This window comes from Procambarus clarkii, chromosome 81, assembly GCF_040958095.1.
Source record: "Procambarus clarkii isolate CNS0578487 chromosome 81, FALCON_Pclarkii_2.0, whole genome shotgun sequence".
In the NCBI taxonomy this organism is placed as follows: Eukaryota; Metazoa; Arthropoda; class Malacostraca; order Decapoda; family Cambaridae; genus Procambarus; species Procambarus clarkii.
Genome location: NC_091230.1, coordinates 1911183 through 1925563, shown reverse-complemented (window position 1 = coordinate 1925563; position 14381 = coordinate 1911183). Strand labels below are relative to the sequence as shown.

Sequence of the window (14381 nt, the reverse complement as noted above, 5' to 3'; positions counted from 1 at the left end):
CTCTATGCAAATTAAGGGACCTATGGTATCTGTGCATGGGGGTCTACCACTGCAAACCACCTTAAGCCCATCATCACACAGCAAAAACCTGCTATCAGAATAATAACTAACTCTGCTTTCAGACAACACTCAGCTCCCTTGTTTAAATCCCTAAACTTGCTAAATATTAACTCCCTCCACACATTCTCTTGTGTCAACTACATTTACAAAACCCTGTTCTTAAATGCAAACCATGCTCTGAAACTCTCCCTGGACAGATGTAATAGGACCCATTATCACCACACCAGAAATAAATATCTCTTTGATATCCCCAGGGTCAAACTTAATCTGTGTAAACACTCTATGCAAATTAAGGGACCTAGTCTATGGAACTCACTCCCTAGTGAATTGAAAAACTGTAAAACTTTTGCCTTATTTAAAAGCAAAACCAAAAAGTACCTAACTTCATCTTCTTAGTTACCTACACTGAGCTTTAAATTTGCTCTGTACCTAGTGTTACCCAATCTCCTAATTTTTATGTAATATCAAACAACCTTATCATTGTGTTCATTGCTGTCTTCTTTTATGTGCTAGCCATATGCTGTATTGTGACTACCAATTTTTGTCAACTACCATTCAACACTCAGCTGTCATTGCAATCAATCTTATATTGTTTCTGCTGTATTGTGCCTACCAATTTGTTGTCAACTACCATTTTAAGCTGTCATTGCAATCAATCTTAGCTACCTATGTGCTTTAATATACTGTACCTACAATTTTCTCTCATCTTTTTTTTTTCATTTCATGTAATCTGTTATCATTTTTTTGTCTATAAATTTTGCAAGTATTTACCTCCTTAAAATTTTCTTAGATTAAGGACCTGCCCGAAACGCTGCGCGTACTAGTGGCTTTACAAGACTGTAATTACTATATTTGTATCCTCACATTCCTTATGTACATTCTTGTATATGCATAAATAAATAAATAAATAAATAAATAAGAGGCAAGGGGGTGTGGGGGCCGTACTCCGCGCCTATCACAGCCTATAGCTGAGTTACTTGATAACTTAATGGCAAACAATAGTTAAACAATCACAATTGCAAAACCAGTAAGAGTAAATAACGTGCAGCTTGACCCGCATAAATTGCAGTAATAAATTGAGGTAAATTAATGGTACGCAATACCAAGACAATCTTAAAGTCAAAGGCATGAGGCTTGTAACTCAGGAACTAGCACAACCTAGGTTACTTTACTTAATAAATAACTCAATACAAGAAGCAAGAGTTTTAATAAGTTAATTAATAAAACATGCACGAGGTTAATGCATAAATTGTAATAATAAATTGCAGAGAGAAACAAATCATAGTTGCAAGCCCAAGGAAGGTAACAGCAAGAGGCTTGGACCCGCATCACGGGGCCAAGATAAATAAATTGCGGATAAATAAATTGTGAGGCATAACACATTGTAACTGAAAGACAATAATATAAAAAATTTTATAGCCAGCGTTTAGAGTAGGGTAAAGCAACAGCACTACATAGGAGCTGGCTTGAGCATTAAATGTCCTGGAACAACAATAACAGCAATACCCAATATATAAACATAGGCATGGGGCGAAAGCAAAGGTAAAATTACAGTAAATATTGTAGCGTGAGGAAGCACGCCATGACTAACAGTCAGACTGTAAAGAAGCACTGGTATAAAGAACATAAATAATAATTAACGGCACAACAGAAGTCGCCCAAGCAGTAGACCTCACGTCGACTGGGTGAGGGAGCTTAAGGTACAGGGCTGAGCAGATGGGGGAGGTGGGGGTGGGGGGTGGACAGGCCTCCTCCCGATTGTGCTTCGGGAGGAGGCCTGTATAACAGCCACCTACTGGAGAAAACCCAGTGCCCCATAACACCGAGGGTCACCTCCCCCTCTAGGTCTACTGCACCTGCATTTGGTCACCAAGGCTGAACCAACAGGCGTGCTTCAGGGGCGCGCGCGCCAGCACAGACACAAACACTGGTCCGGCGCGCCAACAACACAAACACTGGTCCGGCGCGCCAACAACACAAACACTGGTCCGGCACGCCAACAACACAAACACTGGTCCGGCGCGCCAACAACACAAACACTGGTCCAGCGCGCCAACAACACAAACACTGGTCCGGCGCGCCAACAATACAAACACTGGTCCGGCGCGCCAACAACACAAACACTGGTCCGGCGCGCCAACAACACAAACACTGGTCCGGCACGCCAACAACACAAACACTGGTCCGGCGCGCCAATAACGCAAACACTGGTCCGGCGCGCCAACAACACAAACACTACCTTAAATGTTGAGAAGGGCAGGACGCCCCTGACGGGTCGCTCCGAGTCGTTGTCGATAGGAACTGGTGTAGGGTCCATGCTGGGGGAACAGTTGAGCAGGCTAAACTTCTGTGTTTACGACTCGCTGAGCAGCAATGAGCAGTGTTTTGTAAGAGAGCAGCTGCTGGCTTGTCGGGAAGAGGGGCCACGCAGTCTGCATCCGGGTTTATATAACCTCGGCTCGTTGCGCGCGCAGCTTGGGGCGGTTAAAGTCAGCTTACAGACATACGTTTTCTCTTCCACTCAGAAAACCCACCGTTTTTGGGAAAAACAGTGTTCATAAACTGGTTGAGAGAGGTACAGCCTTTGACATGATTGGAAAGGTCATTCCACATTCTGGGTCCCTTGATTTGTAAAGCATTTCTGGTTTTATTAAGTCGTACTCTTGGAATATCAAATAGGTATTTGATCTGGTGTGGTGCTCATGGGTTCTGTTACAACCTTCTAAGAAGCTTTTAAGGTCAGGATTGACATTACAATTCAGAGTTTTAAACTTGAGAGAATGTGCAGGGACTTAATATCTAACATATTCAGAGATTTGAATAAGGGTACCAAGTGCTGTCTGGGGCCAGAGTTAGATATTGTCCTAATAGCAGCTTTGTGTTGAGTAATTAGAGGACGTAAATGATTTTGGGTAGTAGAACCCCAAGCACAAATACCATAGTTGAGATATAGATAGATGAGGGAGTAATAGAGCGTCACCAGGGCAGGGCGAGGTATTTATTTATTTATTTATTTATTTATTTATTTATTTATTTATATATACAAGAAGGTACATTGGGATTGTAAGGAAACATAATATAGTTTTAGTTTAGTTCATTTATTATGCACCCCATACCATCTTGTGGGGCGGTAGTGGAAAGGGTTACAGAGGCACATAATGGGCTTAGGGACTGAACCCCACAATTCATTTAGCTAAGCAAGTTACAATCTTGATGAGCTAGTTACAAAATTCAATATAAGTCGTCACATCAACAATGGGTTCGAGATCGACCTCAAGTACAGGTTCTAAATTAAGCAACTGACATATGTGGAGAGCTAGTGTCAAAATTTATATGTTTGTCCTGCACACCGCCCCCCCCATCCAGTGGGCAGCGGTGGATAGGTTACAATCACTCAGTTACTACCTACAGTTAGCAAACTGGGGATATTTGGTTAAAATTTCTGGTAGCAGATCATTTTGAATGAAATATTTACACATCGCTGGAACATTGGTTATAGAATTGTCTCTAAATTCACGTATCTTTTCGCACTCCATCACATAGTGACGGAGGGTGTGCGAATAATTTTGTTGACACAGTTTACATTTGGTCAGGTCTACATCAGCAGATAATGAGAATTCCCAGAGATACTTGTAACCGAGACTAAGCCGAGCAGTAGTAACATCTAGAAGTCTGCTGATTTTATTGGATGATCCATAGATGTGTGGCTCCTCTTGCATGATAGTATGATGATAGATGGAATTACTGGTGTCAATATACAATCTTGTAAAGCCACTAGTACGCGCAGCGTTTCGGGCAGGTCCTTAACCTAAGAAAATTATAAGTAGGTAAATACCTGAAAAATTTATAAAAAAATGATAACAGTTACAAGGCAAGAAAAAAAAAAAGATGAGAGAAAATTGTAGGTATATTAAAGCACATAGGTAGCTCAGATTGATTGCAATGACAGCTTGAATGGTAGTTGATAAAAATTAGTAGGCACAATACAGCATATGGCTAGCACATAAAAGAAGACAGCAATGAACACAATGATAAAGTTGTTTGGGTTAAATATTGGTGTTGTCTGGGGTCACTATTGGTGTTGTCTGGGGTCACTATTGGTGTTGTCTGGGGTCACTATTGGTGTTGTCTGGGGTCACTATAGTTGTCTGGGGTCACTATTGGTGTTGTCTGGGGTCACTATTGGTGTTGTCTGGGGTCACTATTGGCGTTGTCTGGGGTCACTATAGTTGTCTGGGGTCACTATTGGTGTTGTCTGGGGTCACTATTGGTGTTGTCTGGGATCACTATTGGTGTTGTCTGGGGTCACTATTGGTGTTGTCTGGGGTCACTATTGGTGTTGTCTGGGGTCACTATTGGTGTTGTCTGGGGTCACTATTGGTGTTGTCTGGGGTCACTATAGTTGTCTGGGGTCACTATTGGTGTTGTCTGGGGTCACTATTGGTGTTGTCTGGGGTCACTATTGGCGTTGTCTGGGGTCACTATAGTTGTCTGGGGTCACTATTGGTGTTGTCTGGGGTCACTATAGGTGTTGTCTGGGGTCACTATTGGTGTTGTCTGGGGTCACTATTGGTGTTGTCTGGGGTCACTATAGTTGTCTGGGGTCACTATTGGTGTTGTCTGGGGTCACTATAGTTGTCTGGGGTCACTATTAGTGTTGTCTGGGGTCACTATTGGTGTTGTCTGGGGTCATTATTGGTGTTGTCTGGGGTCACTATAGTTGTCTGGGGTCACTATTGGTGTTGTCTGGGGTCACTATTGGTGTTGTCTGGGGTCACTATTGGCGTTGTCTGGGGTCACTATAGTTGTCTGGGGTCACTATTTGTGTTGTCTGGGGTCACTATAGGTGTTGTCTGGGGTCACTATTGGTGTTGTCTGGGGTCACTATTGGTGTTGTCTGGGGTCACTATTGGTGTTGTCTGGGGTCACTATTAGTGTTGTCTGGGGTCACTATTAGTGTTGTCTGGGGTCACTATTGGTGTTGTCTGGGGTCACTATAGGTGTTGTCTGGGGTCACTATTAGTGTTGTCTGGGGTCACTATTGGTGTTGTCTGGGGTCACTATTGGTGTTGTCTGGGGTCACTATTGGTGTTGTCTGGGGTCACTATAGGTGTTGTCTGGGGTCACTATTGGTGTTGTCTGGGGTCACTATTGGTGTTGTCTGGGGTCACTATTGGTGTTGTCTGGGGTCACTATTGGTGTTGTCTGGGGTCACTATTGGCGTTGTCTGGGGTCACTATTGGTGTTGTCTGGGGTCACTATAGGTGTTGTCTGGGGTCACTATAGGTGTTGTCTGGGGTCACTATTGGTGTTGTCTGGGGTCACTATTGGTGTTGTCTGGGGTCACTATTGGTGTTGTCTGGGGTCACTATTGGTGTTGTCTGGGGTCACTATTGGTGTTGTCTGGGGTCACTATTGGTGTTGTCTGGGGTCACTATTGGTGTTGTCTGAGGTCACAATTGGTGTTGTCTGGGGTCACTATTGGTGTTGTCTGAGGTCACTATTGGTGTTGTCTGGGGTCACTATTGGTGTTGTCTGGGGTCACTATTGGTGTTGTCTGGGGTCACTATTGGTGTTGTCTGGGGTCACTATTGGTGTTGTCTGGGGTCACTATTGGTGTTGTCTGAGGTCACTATTGGTGTTGTCTGGGGTCACTATTGGTGTTGTCTGGGGTCACTATTGGTGTTGTCTGAGGTCACTATTGGTGTTGTCTGGGGTCACTATTGGTGTTGTCTGGGGTCACTATTGGTGTTGTCTGGGGTCACTATTGGTGTTGTCTGGGGTCACTATAGATGTCTGGGGTCACTATTGGTGTTGTCTGGGGTCACTATTGGTGTTGTCTGGGGTCACTATAGGTGTTGTCTGGGGTCACTATAGGTGTTGTCTGGGGTCATTATTGGTGTTGTCTGGGGTCACTATTGGTGTTGTCTGGGGTCACTATAGGTGTTGTCTGGGGTCACTATAGGTGTTGTCTGGGGTCACTATTGGTGTTGTCTGGGGTCACTATTGGTGTTGTCTGGGGTCACTATAGATGTCTGGGGTCACTATTGGTGTTGTCTGGGGTCACTATTGGTGTTGTCTGGGGTCACTATAGGTGTTGTCTGGGGTCACTATAGGTGTTGTCTGGGGTCACTATAGTTGTCTGGGGTCACTATTGGTGTTGTATGGGGTCACTATTGGTGTTGTCTGGGGTCACTATAGTTGCCTGGGGTCATTATTGTTGTCTGGGGTCATTATTGTTCTCTGGGGACACTATAGTTGTCTGGTGTCACTATTGGTGTTGTCTGGGGTCACTATAGGGGTTGTCTGGGGTCACTATAGCTGTCTGGGGTCATTATTGTTGTCTGGGGACACTATAGTTGTCTGGGGTCACTATTGGTGTTGTCTGGGGTCACTATTGTTGTCTGGGGTCACTATTGGTGTTGTCTGGGGTCACTATTGGTGTTGTCTGGGGTCACTATAGATGTTGTCTGGGGTCACTATAGATGTTGTCTGGGGTCACTATAGGTGTTGTCTGGGGTCACTATAGATGTTGTCTGGGGTCACTATTGGTGTTGTCTGGGGTCACTATAGATGTTGTCTGGGGTCACTATAGATGTTGTCTGGGGTCACTACTGGTGTTGTCTGGGGTTACTATTGGTGTTGTCTGGGGTCACTATAGGTGTTGTCTGGGGTCACTATAGTTGTCTGGGGTTACTATTGGTGTTGTCTGGGGTCACTATTGGTGTTGTCTGGGGTCACTATAGGTGTTGTCTGGGGTTACTATTGGTGTTGTCTGAGGTTACTATTGGTGTTGTCTGGGGTCACTATTGGTGTTGTCTGGGGTCACTATTGGTGTTGTCTGGGGTCACTATAGGTGTTGTCTGGGGTCACTATAGGTGTTGTCTGGGGTCACTATTGGTGTTGTCTGGGGTCACTATAGATGTTGTCTGGGGTCACTATAGATGTTGTCTGGGGTCACTATTGGTGTTGTCTGGGGTTACTATTGGTGTTGTCTGGGGTCACTATAGGTGTTGTCTGGGGTCACTATAGTTGTCTGGGGTCACTATTGGTGTTGTCTGGGGTCACTATAGGTGTTGTCTGGGGTCACTATAGGTGTTGTCTGGGGTTACTATTGGTGTTGTCTGGGGTTACTATTGGTGTTGTCTGGGGTCACTATAGGTGTTGTCTGGGGTCACTATAGGTGTTGTCTGGGGTCACTATAGATGTTGTCTGGGGTCACTATAGATGTTGTCTGGGGTCACTATTGGTGTTGTCTGGAGTCACTATTGGTGTTGTCTGGGGTCACTATAGGTGTTGTCTGGGGTCACTATTGGTGTTTTCTGGGGTCACTATTGGTGTTGTCTGGAGTCACTATTGGTGTTGTCTGGGGTCACTATTGGTGTTGTCTGGAGTCACTATTGGTGTTGTCTGGGGTCACTATAGGTGTTGTCTGGGGTCACTATAGTTGTCTGGGGTCACTATTGGTGTTTTCTGGGGTCACTATTGGTGTTGTCTGGAGTCACTATTGGTGTTGTCTGGGGTCACTATTGGTGTTGTCTGGGGTCACTATTGATGTTGTCTGGGGTCACTATAGTTGTGTGGGGTCACTATAGTTGTGTGTATACTTAACCACCTTCCCTACCCTTCACCCCTTACCCTACCCTTCACCACCTACCCTACCCTTCACCACCTACTCTACCCTTCACCACCTTCCCTGCCCTTCACCACCTTCCCTACCCTTCACCACCTCCCATACCCTTCACCACCTTCCCTACCCTTCACCACCTACCCTACCCTTCACTTCCTTCCCTACCCTTCACTACCTAACCTACCCTTCACCACCTACCCTACCCTTCACCACCTTCCCTACCCTTCACCACCTTCCCTACCCTTCAACACCTACCCTACCCTTCACTACCTTCCCTACCCTTCACTACCTAACCTACCCTTCACCACCTACCCTACCCTTCACCTCCTACCCTACCCTTCACCACCTACTCTACCCGTCACCACCTACTCTACCCTTCACCACCTTCCCTACCCTTCACCACCTTCCCTACCCTTCACCACCTTCCCTAACCTTCACCACCAACCCTACCCTTTACTACCTTCCCTACCCTTCACTACCTAACCTACCCTTCACCACCTACCCTACCCTTCACCACCTTCCCTACCCTTCACCACCTTCCCTACCCTTCAACACCTTCCCTACCCTCCACCACCTTCACTACCCTTCACCACCTTCCCTACCCTTCACCACCTACCCTACCCTTCACCACCTTCCCTACCCTTCACCACCTACTCTACTCTTCACCACCTTCCCTGCCCTTCACCACCTTTCCTACCCTTCACCACCTACCCTACCCTTCACCACCTTCCCTACCCTTCACCACCTACCCTGCCCTTCACCACCTTCTCTACCCTTCACTACCTACCCTGCCCTTCACCACCTACCCTACCCTTCACCACCTTCCCTACCCCTCACCACCTACCCTACCCATCACCACCTACCCTACCCTTCACCACCTACCCTATCCTTCACCACCTTCCCTACCCTTCACCACCTACCCTGCCCTTCACCACCTCTACCATTCACCACCTTCCCTACTCTTCACCACCTACCCTGCCCTTCACCACCTACCCTACCCTTCACCACCTTCCCTACCCTTCACCACCTACCCTACCCATCACCACCTACCCTACCCATCACCACCTACCCTACCCTTCACCACCTTCCCTACCCTTCACCACCTACCCTGCCCTTCACCACCTACCCTACCCATCACCACCTACCCTACCCATCACCACCTACACTACCCTTCACCACCTACTCTACCCTTCACCACCTACTCTACACTTCACCACCTTCCCTACCCTTCACCACTTACCCTACCCTTCACCACCTACCCTACCCTTCACCACCTACCTTACCCTTCACCACCTTCACTACCCTTCACCACCTACTCTACCCTTCACCACCTTCCCTACCCTTCACCACCTTCCCTACCCTTCACCACCTTCCCTACCCTTTACCACCTACCCTACCCTTTACCACCTTCCCTACCCTTCACCACCTTCCCTACCCTTCACCACCTTCCCTACCCTTCACCACCTTCCCTACCCTTCACCACCTACCCTACCCTTCACTACCTTCCCTACCCTTCACTACCTACCCTGCCCTTCACCACCTTCCCTACCCTTCACCACCAACTCTACCCTTCACCACCTTCCCTACCCTTCACCACCTTCACTACCCTTCACCACCTTCCCTACCCTTCACCACCTACTCTACCCTTCATCACCTTCCCTACCCTTCACCACCTTCCTTACCCTTCACCACCTTCCCTACCCTTCACCACCTTCACTACCCTTTACCACCTTCCCTACCCTTCACCACCTTCCCTACCCTTCACCACCTACCCTACCCTTCACCACCTTCCTTACCCTTCACCACCTTCCCTACCCTTCACCACCTTCACTACCCTTCACCACCTTCCCTACCCTTCACCACCTACTCTACCCTTCACCACCTTCCCTACGCTTCACCACCTTCCTTACCCTTCACCACCTTCCCCACCCTTCACCACCTACTCTACCCTTCACCACCTTCCCTGCCCTTCACCACCTTCCCTGCCTTTCACCACCTTCCCAACCCTTCACCACCTAGTCTACCCTTCACCACCTTCCCTGCCCTTCACCACCTTCCCTGCCCTTCACCACCTTCCCTGCCCTTCACCACCTTCCCTACCCTTCACCACCTTCCCTGCCCTTCACCACCTTCCCTGCCCTTCACCACCTTCCCTGCCATTCACCACCTTCCCTGCCCTTCACCACCTTCCCTACCCTTCACCACCTTCCCTGCCCTTCACCACCTTCCCTGCCCTTCACCACCTTCCCTGCCCTTCACCACCTTCCCCACCCTTCACCACCTACTCTACCCTTCACCACCTTCCCTGCCCTTCACTACCTTCCCTACCCTTCACCACCTTCCCTGCCCTTCACCACCTTCCCTGCCCTTCACCACCTTCCCTGCCCTTCACCACCTTCCCTACCCTTCACCACCTACTCTACCCTTCACCACCTTCCCTACCCTTCACCACCTTCACTACCCTTCACCACCTTCCCTACCCTTCACCACCTTCCCTACCCTTCACCACCTTCCCTGCCCTTCACCACCTCCACTACCCTTCACCACCTTCCCTACCCTTCACCACCTTCCCTACCCTTCACCACCTACCCTACCCTTCACCACCTTCACTTCCCTTCTCCACCTTCCCTACCCTTCACCACCTTCACTACCCTTCACCACCTTCCCTAACCTTCACCACCTACCCTACCCTTCACCACCTTCACTACCCTTCACCACCTTCCCTACCCTTCACCACCTACCCTACCCTTCACCACCTTCACTACCCTTCACCACCTTCCCTACCCTTCACCACCTTCACTACCCTTCACCACCTTCCCTACCCTTCACCACCTTCCCTACCCTTCACCACCTTCACTACCCTTCTCCACCTTCCCTACCCTTCACCACCTTCACTACCCTTCACCACCTTCACTACCCTTCACCACCTTCACTACCCTTCACCACCTTCACTACCCTTCACCACCTTCCCTACCCTTCACCACCTTCCCTGCCCTTCACCACCTACCCAACCCTTCACCACCTTCCCTACCCTTCACCACCTTCCCTGCCCTTCACCACCTACCCAACCCTTCACCACCTTCCCTACCCTTCACCACCTTCCCTACCCTTCACCACCTACCCAACCCTTCACCACCTTCACTACCCTTCACCACCTTCCCTACCCTTCACCACCTTCCCTGCCCTTCACCACCTTCCCTGCCCTTCACCACCTTCACTACCCTTCACCACCTTCCCTACCCTTCACCACCTTCCCTGCCCTTCACCACCTTCACTACCCTTCACCTTCCCTGCCCTTCACCATCTTCACTACCCTTCTCCACCGTCCCTACCCTTCACCACCTTCCCTACCCTTCACCACCTTCACTACCCTTCACCACCTACCCAACCCTTCACCACCTTCACTACCCTTCACCACCTTCCCTACCCTTCACCACCTTCCCTGCCCTTCACCACCTTCACTACCCTTCTCCACCTTCCCTACCCTTCACCACCTTCCTTACCCTTCACCACCTTCACTACCCTTCACCACCTAACCAACCCTTCACCACCTTCACTACCCTTTACCACCTTCCCTACCCTTCACCACCTTCCCTGCCCTTCACCACCTTCCCTGCCCTTCACCACCTTCCCTGCCCTTCACCACCTTCACTACCCTTCACCACCTTCCCTACCCTTCTCCACCTTCCCTACCCTTCACCACCTTCACTACCCTTCACCACGTTCCCTACCCTTCACCACCTACCCTACCCTTCACCACCTTCCCTACCCTTCACTACCTACCCTGCCCTTCACCACCATCACTACCTTTCACCACCATCACTACCTTTCACCACCTTCCCTACCCTTCACCACCTTCCCTGCCCTTCACCACCTTCACTACCCTTCACCACCTTCCCTACCCTTCACCACCTTCACTACCCTTCACCACCTTCACTACCCTTCACCACCTTCCCTACCCTTCACGACCTTCCCTACCCTTCACCACCTACCCTACCCTTCACCACCTTCCCTACCCTTCACCACCTTCACTACCCTTTACCACCTTCACTACTCTTCACTACCTACCCTACCCTTCACCACCTTCCCTACTCTTCACCACCTTCACTACCCTTCACCACCTTCACTACCCTTCACCACCTTCACTACCTTTCACCACCTTCCCTACCCTTCACCACCTTCCCTGCCCTTCACCACCTTCACTACCCTTCACCACCTTCCCTACCCTTCACCACCTTCACTACCCTTCACCACCTTCACTACCCTTCACCACCTTCCCTACCCTTCACGACCTTCCCTACCCTTCACCACCTACCCTACCCTTCACCACCTTCCCTACCCTTCACCACCTTCACTACCCTTTACCACCTTCACTACTCTTCACTACCTACCCTACCCTTCACCACCTTCCCTACCCTTCACCACCTTCACTACCCTTCACCACCTTCACTACCCTTCACCACCTTCACTACCTTTCACCACCTTCCCTACCCTTCACCACCTTCACTACCCTTCACCACCTTCACTACTCTTCACCACCTACCCTACCCTTCACCACCTTCACTACCCTTCACCACCTTCCCTACCCTTCACCACCTTCCCTACCTTTCACCACCTTCACTACTCTTCACCACCTTCACTACTCTTCACCACCTACCCTACCCTTCACCACCTTCCCTACCCTTCACCACCTTCACTACCCTTCACCACCTTCCCTGCCCTTCACCACCTTCCCTACCCTTCACCACCTTCACTACTCTTCACCACCTTTACTACCCTTCACCACCTTCCCTACCCTTCACCACCTTCACTACCCTTCACCACCTCCTCTACCCTTCACCACCTTCACTACCCTTCACCACCTTCCCTACCCTTCACCACCTTCACTACTCTTCACCACCTATCCTACCCTTCACCACCTTCCCTGCCCTTCACCACCTTCACTACCCTTCACCACCTTCACTACTCTTCACCACCTACCCTACCCTTCACCACCTGCCCTGACCTTCACCACCTTCCCTACCCTTCACCACCTTCACTACTCTTCACCACCTACCCTACCCTTCACCACCTTTCCTACCCTTCACCACCTTCCCTACCCTTCACCACCTTCACTACCCTTCACCACCTCCTCTACCCTTCACCACCTTCCCTACCCTTCACCACCTTCACTCCCCTTCACCACCTTCCCTACCCTTCACCACCTACCCTACCCTTCACCACCTTCCCTACCCTTTACCACCTTCACTACCCTTCACCACCTTCACTACTCTTCACCACCTTCCCTACCCTTCACCACCTTCCCTGCCCTTCTCCACCTTCACTACCCTTCACCACCTTCCCTACCCTTCACCACCTTCCCTACCCTTCACCACCTTCCCTACCCTTCACCACCTTCACTACCCTTCACCACCTTCACTACCCTTCACCACCTTCCCTACCCTTCACCACCTTCCCTACCCTTCACCACCTTCACTACCCTTCACCACCTTCCCTACCCTTCACCACCTTCACTACCCTTCACCACCTTCACTACTCTTCACCACCTTCCCTACCCTTCACCACCTTCCCTGCCCTTCACCACCTTCACTACCCTTCACCACCTTCCCTACCCTTCACCACCTTCACTACCCTTCACCACCTTCACTACTCTTCACCACCTTCCCTACCCTTCACCACCTTCCCTGCCCTTCACCACCTTCACTACCCTTCACCACCTTCCCTACCCTTCATCACCTTCCTTACCCTTCACCACCTTCCCTACCCTTCACCACCTTCACTACCCTTCACCACCTTCCCTGCCCTTCACCACCTACCCTACCCTTCACCACCTTCCCTACCCTTCACCACCTTCCCTACCCTTCACCACCGTCACTACCCTTCACCACCTTCCCTACCCTTCACCACCTTCACTACCCTTCACCACCTACTCTACCCTTCACCACCTTCACTACCCTTCACCACCTACTCTACCCTTCACCACCTTCCCTACCCTTCATCACCTTCCTTACCCTTCACCACCTTCACTACCTTTCACCACCTACCCTACCCATCACCACCTACCCTACCCATCACCACCTTCCCTACCCTTCACCACCTACCCTACCCATCACCACCTACCTTACCCTTCACCACCTACCCTACCCTTCACCACCTACCATACCCTTCACCACCTACCCTACCCATCACCACCTACCCTACCCTTCAGCACCTTCCCTACCCTTCACCACCTTCCCTACCCTTCACCACCTTCCCTACCCTTCACCACCTTCACTACCCTTCACCACCTACCGTACCCATCACCACCTACCCTACCCTTCACCACCTACCCTACCCTTCACCACCTACCCTACCCTTCACCACCTACCCTATCCTTCACCACCTACCCTACCCTTCACCACCTACCCTACCCATCACCACCTACCCTACCCTTCACCACCTTCCCTACCCTTCACCATCTTCCCTACCCTTCACCACCTTCCCTACCCTTCACCACCTTCCCTACCCTTCACCACCTTCCCTACCCTTCACCACCTACCCTACCTTTCACCACCTACCCTACCCATCACCACCTACCCTACCCATCACCACCTTCCCTACCCTTCACCACCTACCCTACCCATCACCACCTACCCTACCCTTCACCACCTACCCTACCCTTCACCACCTACCCTACCCTTCACCACCTACC

General features: G+C 50.0%; 1 protein-coding gene across 1 annotated transcript in view; it reads right to left on the bottom strand.

Moving 5' to 3' along the window:
* Nucleotides 1-3142: 3142 nt before the first annotated feature.
* Nucleotides 3143-14381, bottom strand: part of LOC138358104 (uncharacterized) — a 46074-nt gene continuing 34835 nt past the window's right edge. Inside the window, exon 4 of the mRNA XM_069315589.1 lies at nt 3143-3868. Coding sequence (XP_069171690.1) covers nt 3864-3868 — 5 coding nt within the window. The 3' untranslated portion in view covers nt 3143-3863. The remainder of the gene's footprint in view (nt 3869-14381) is intronic.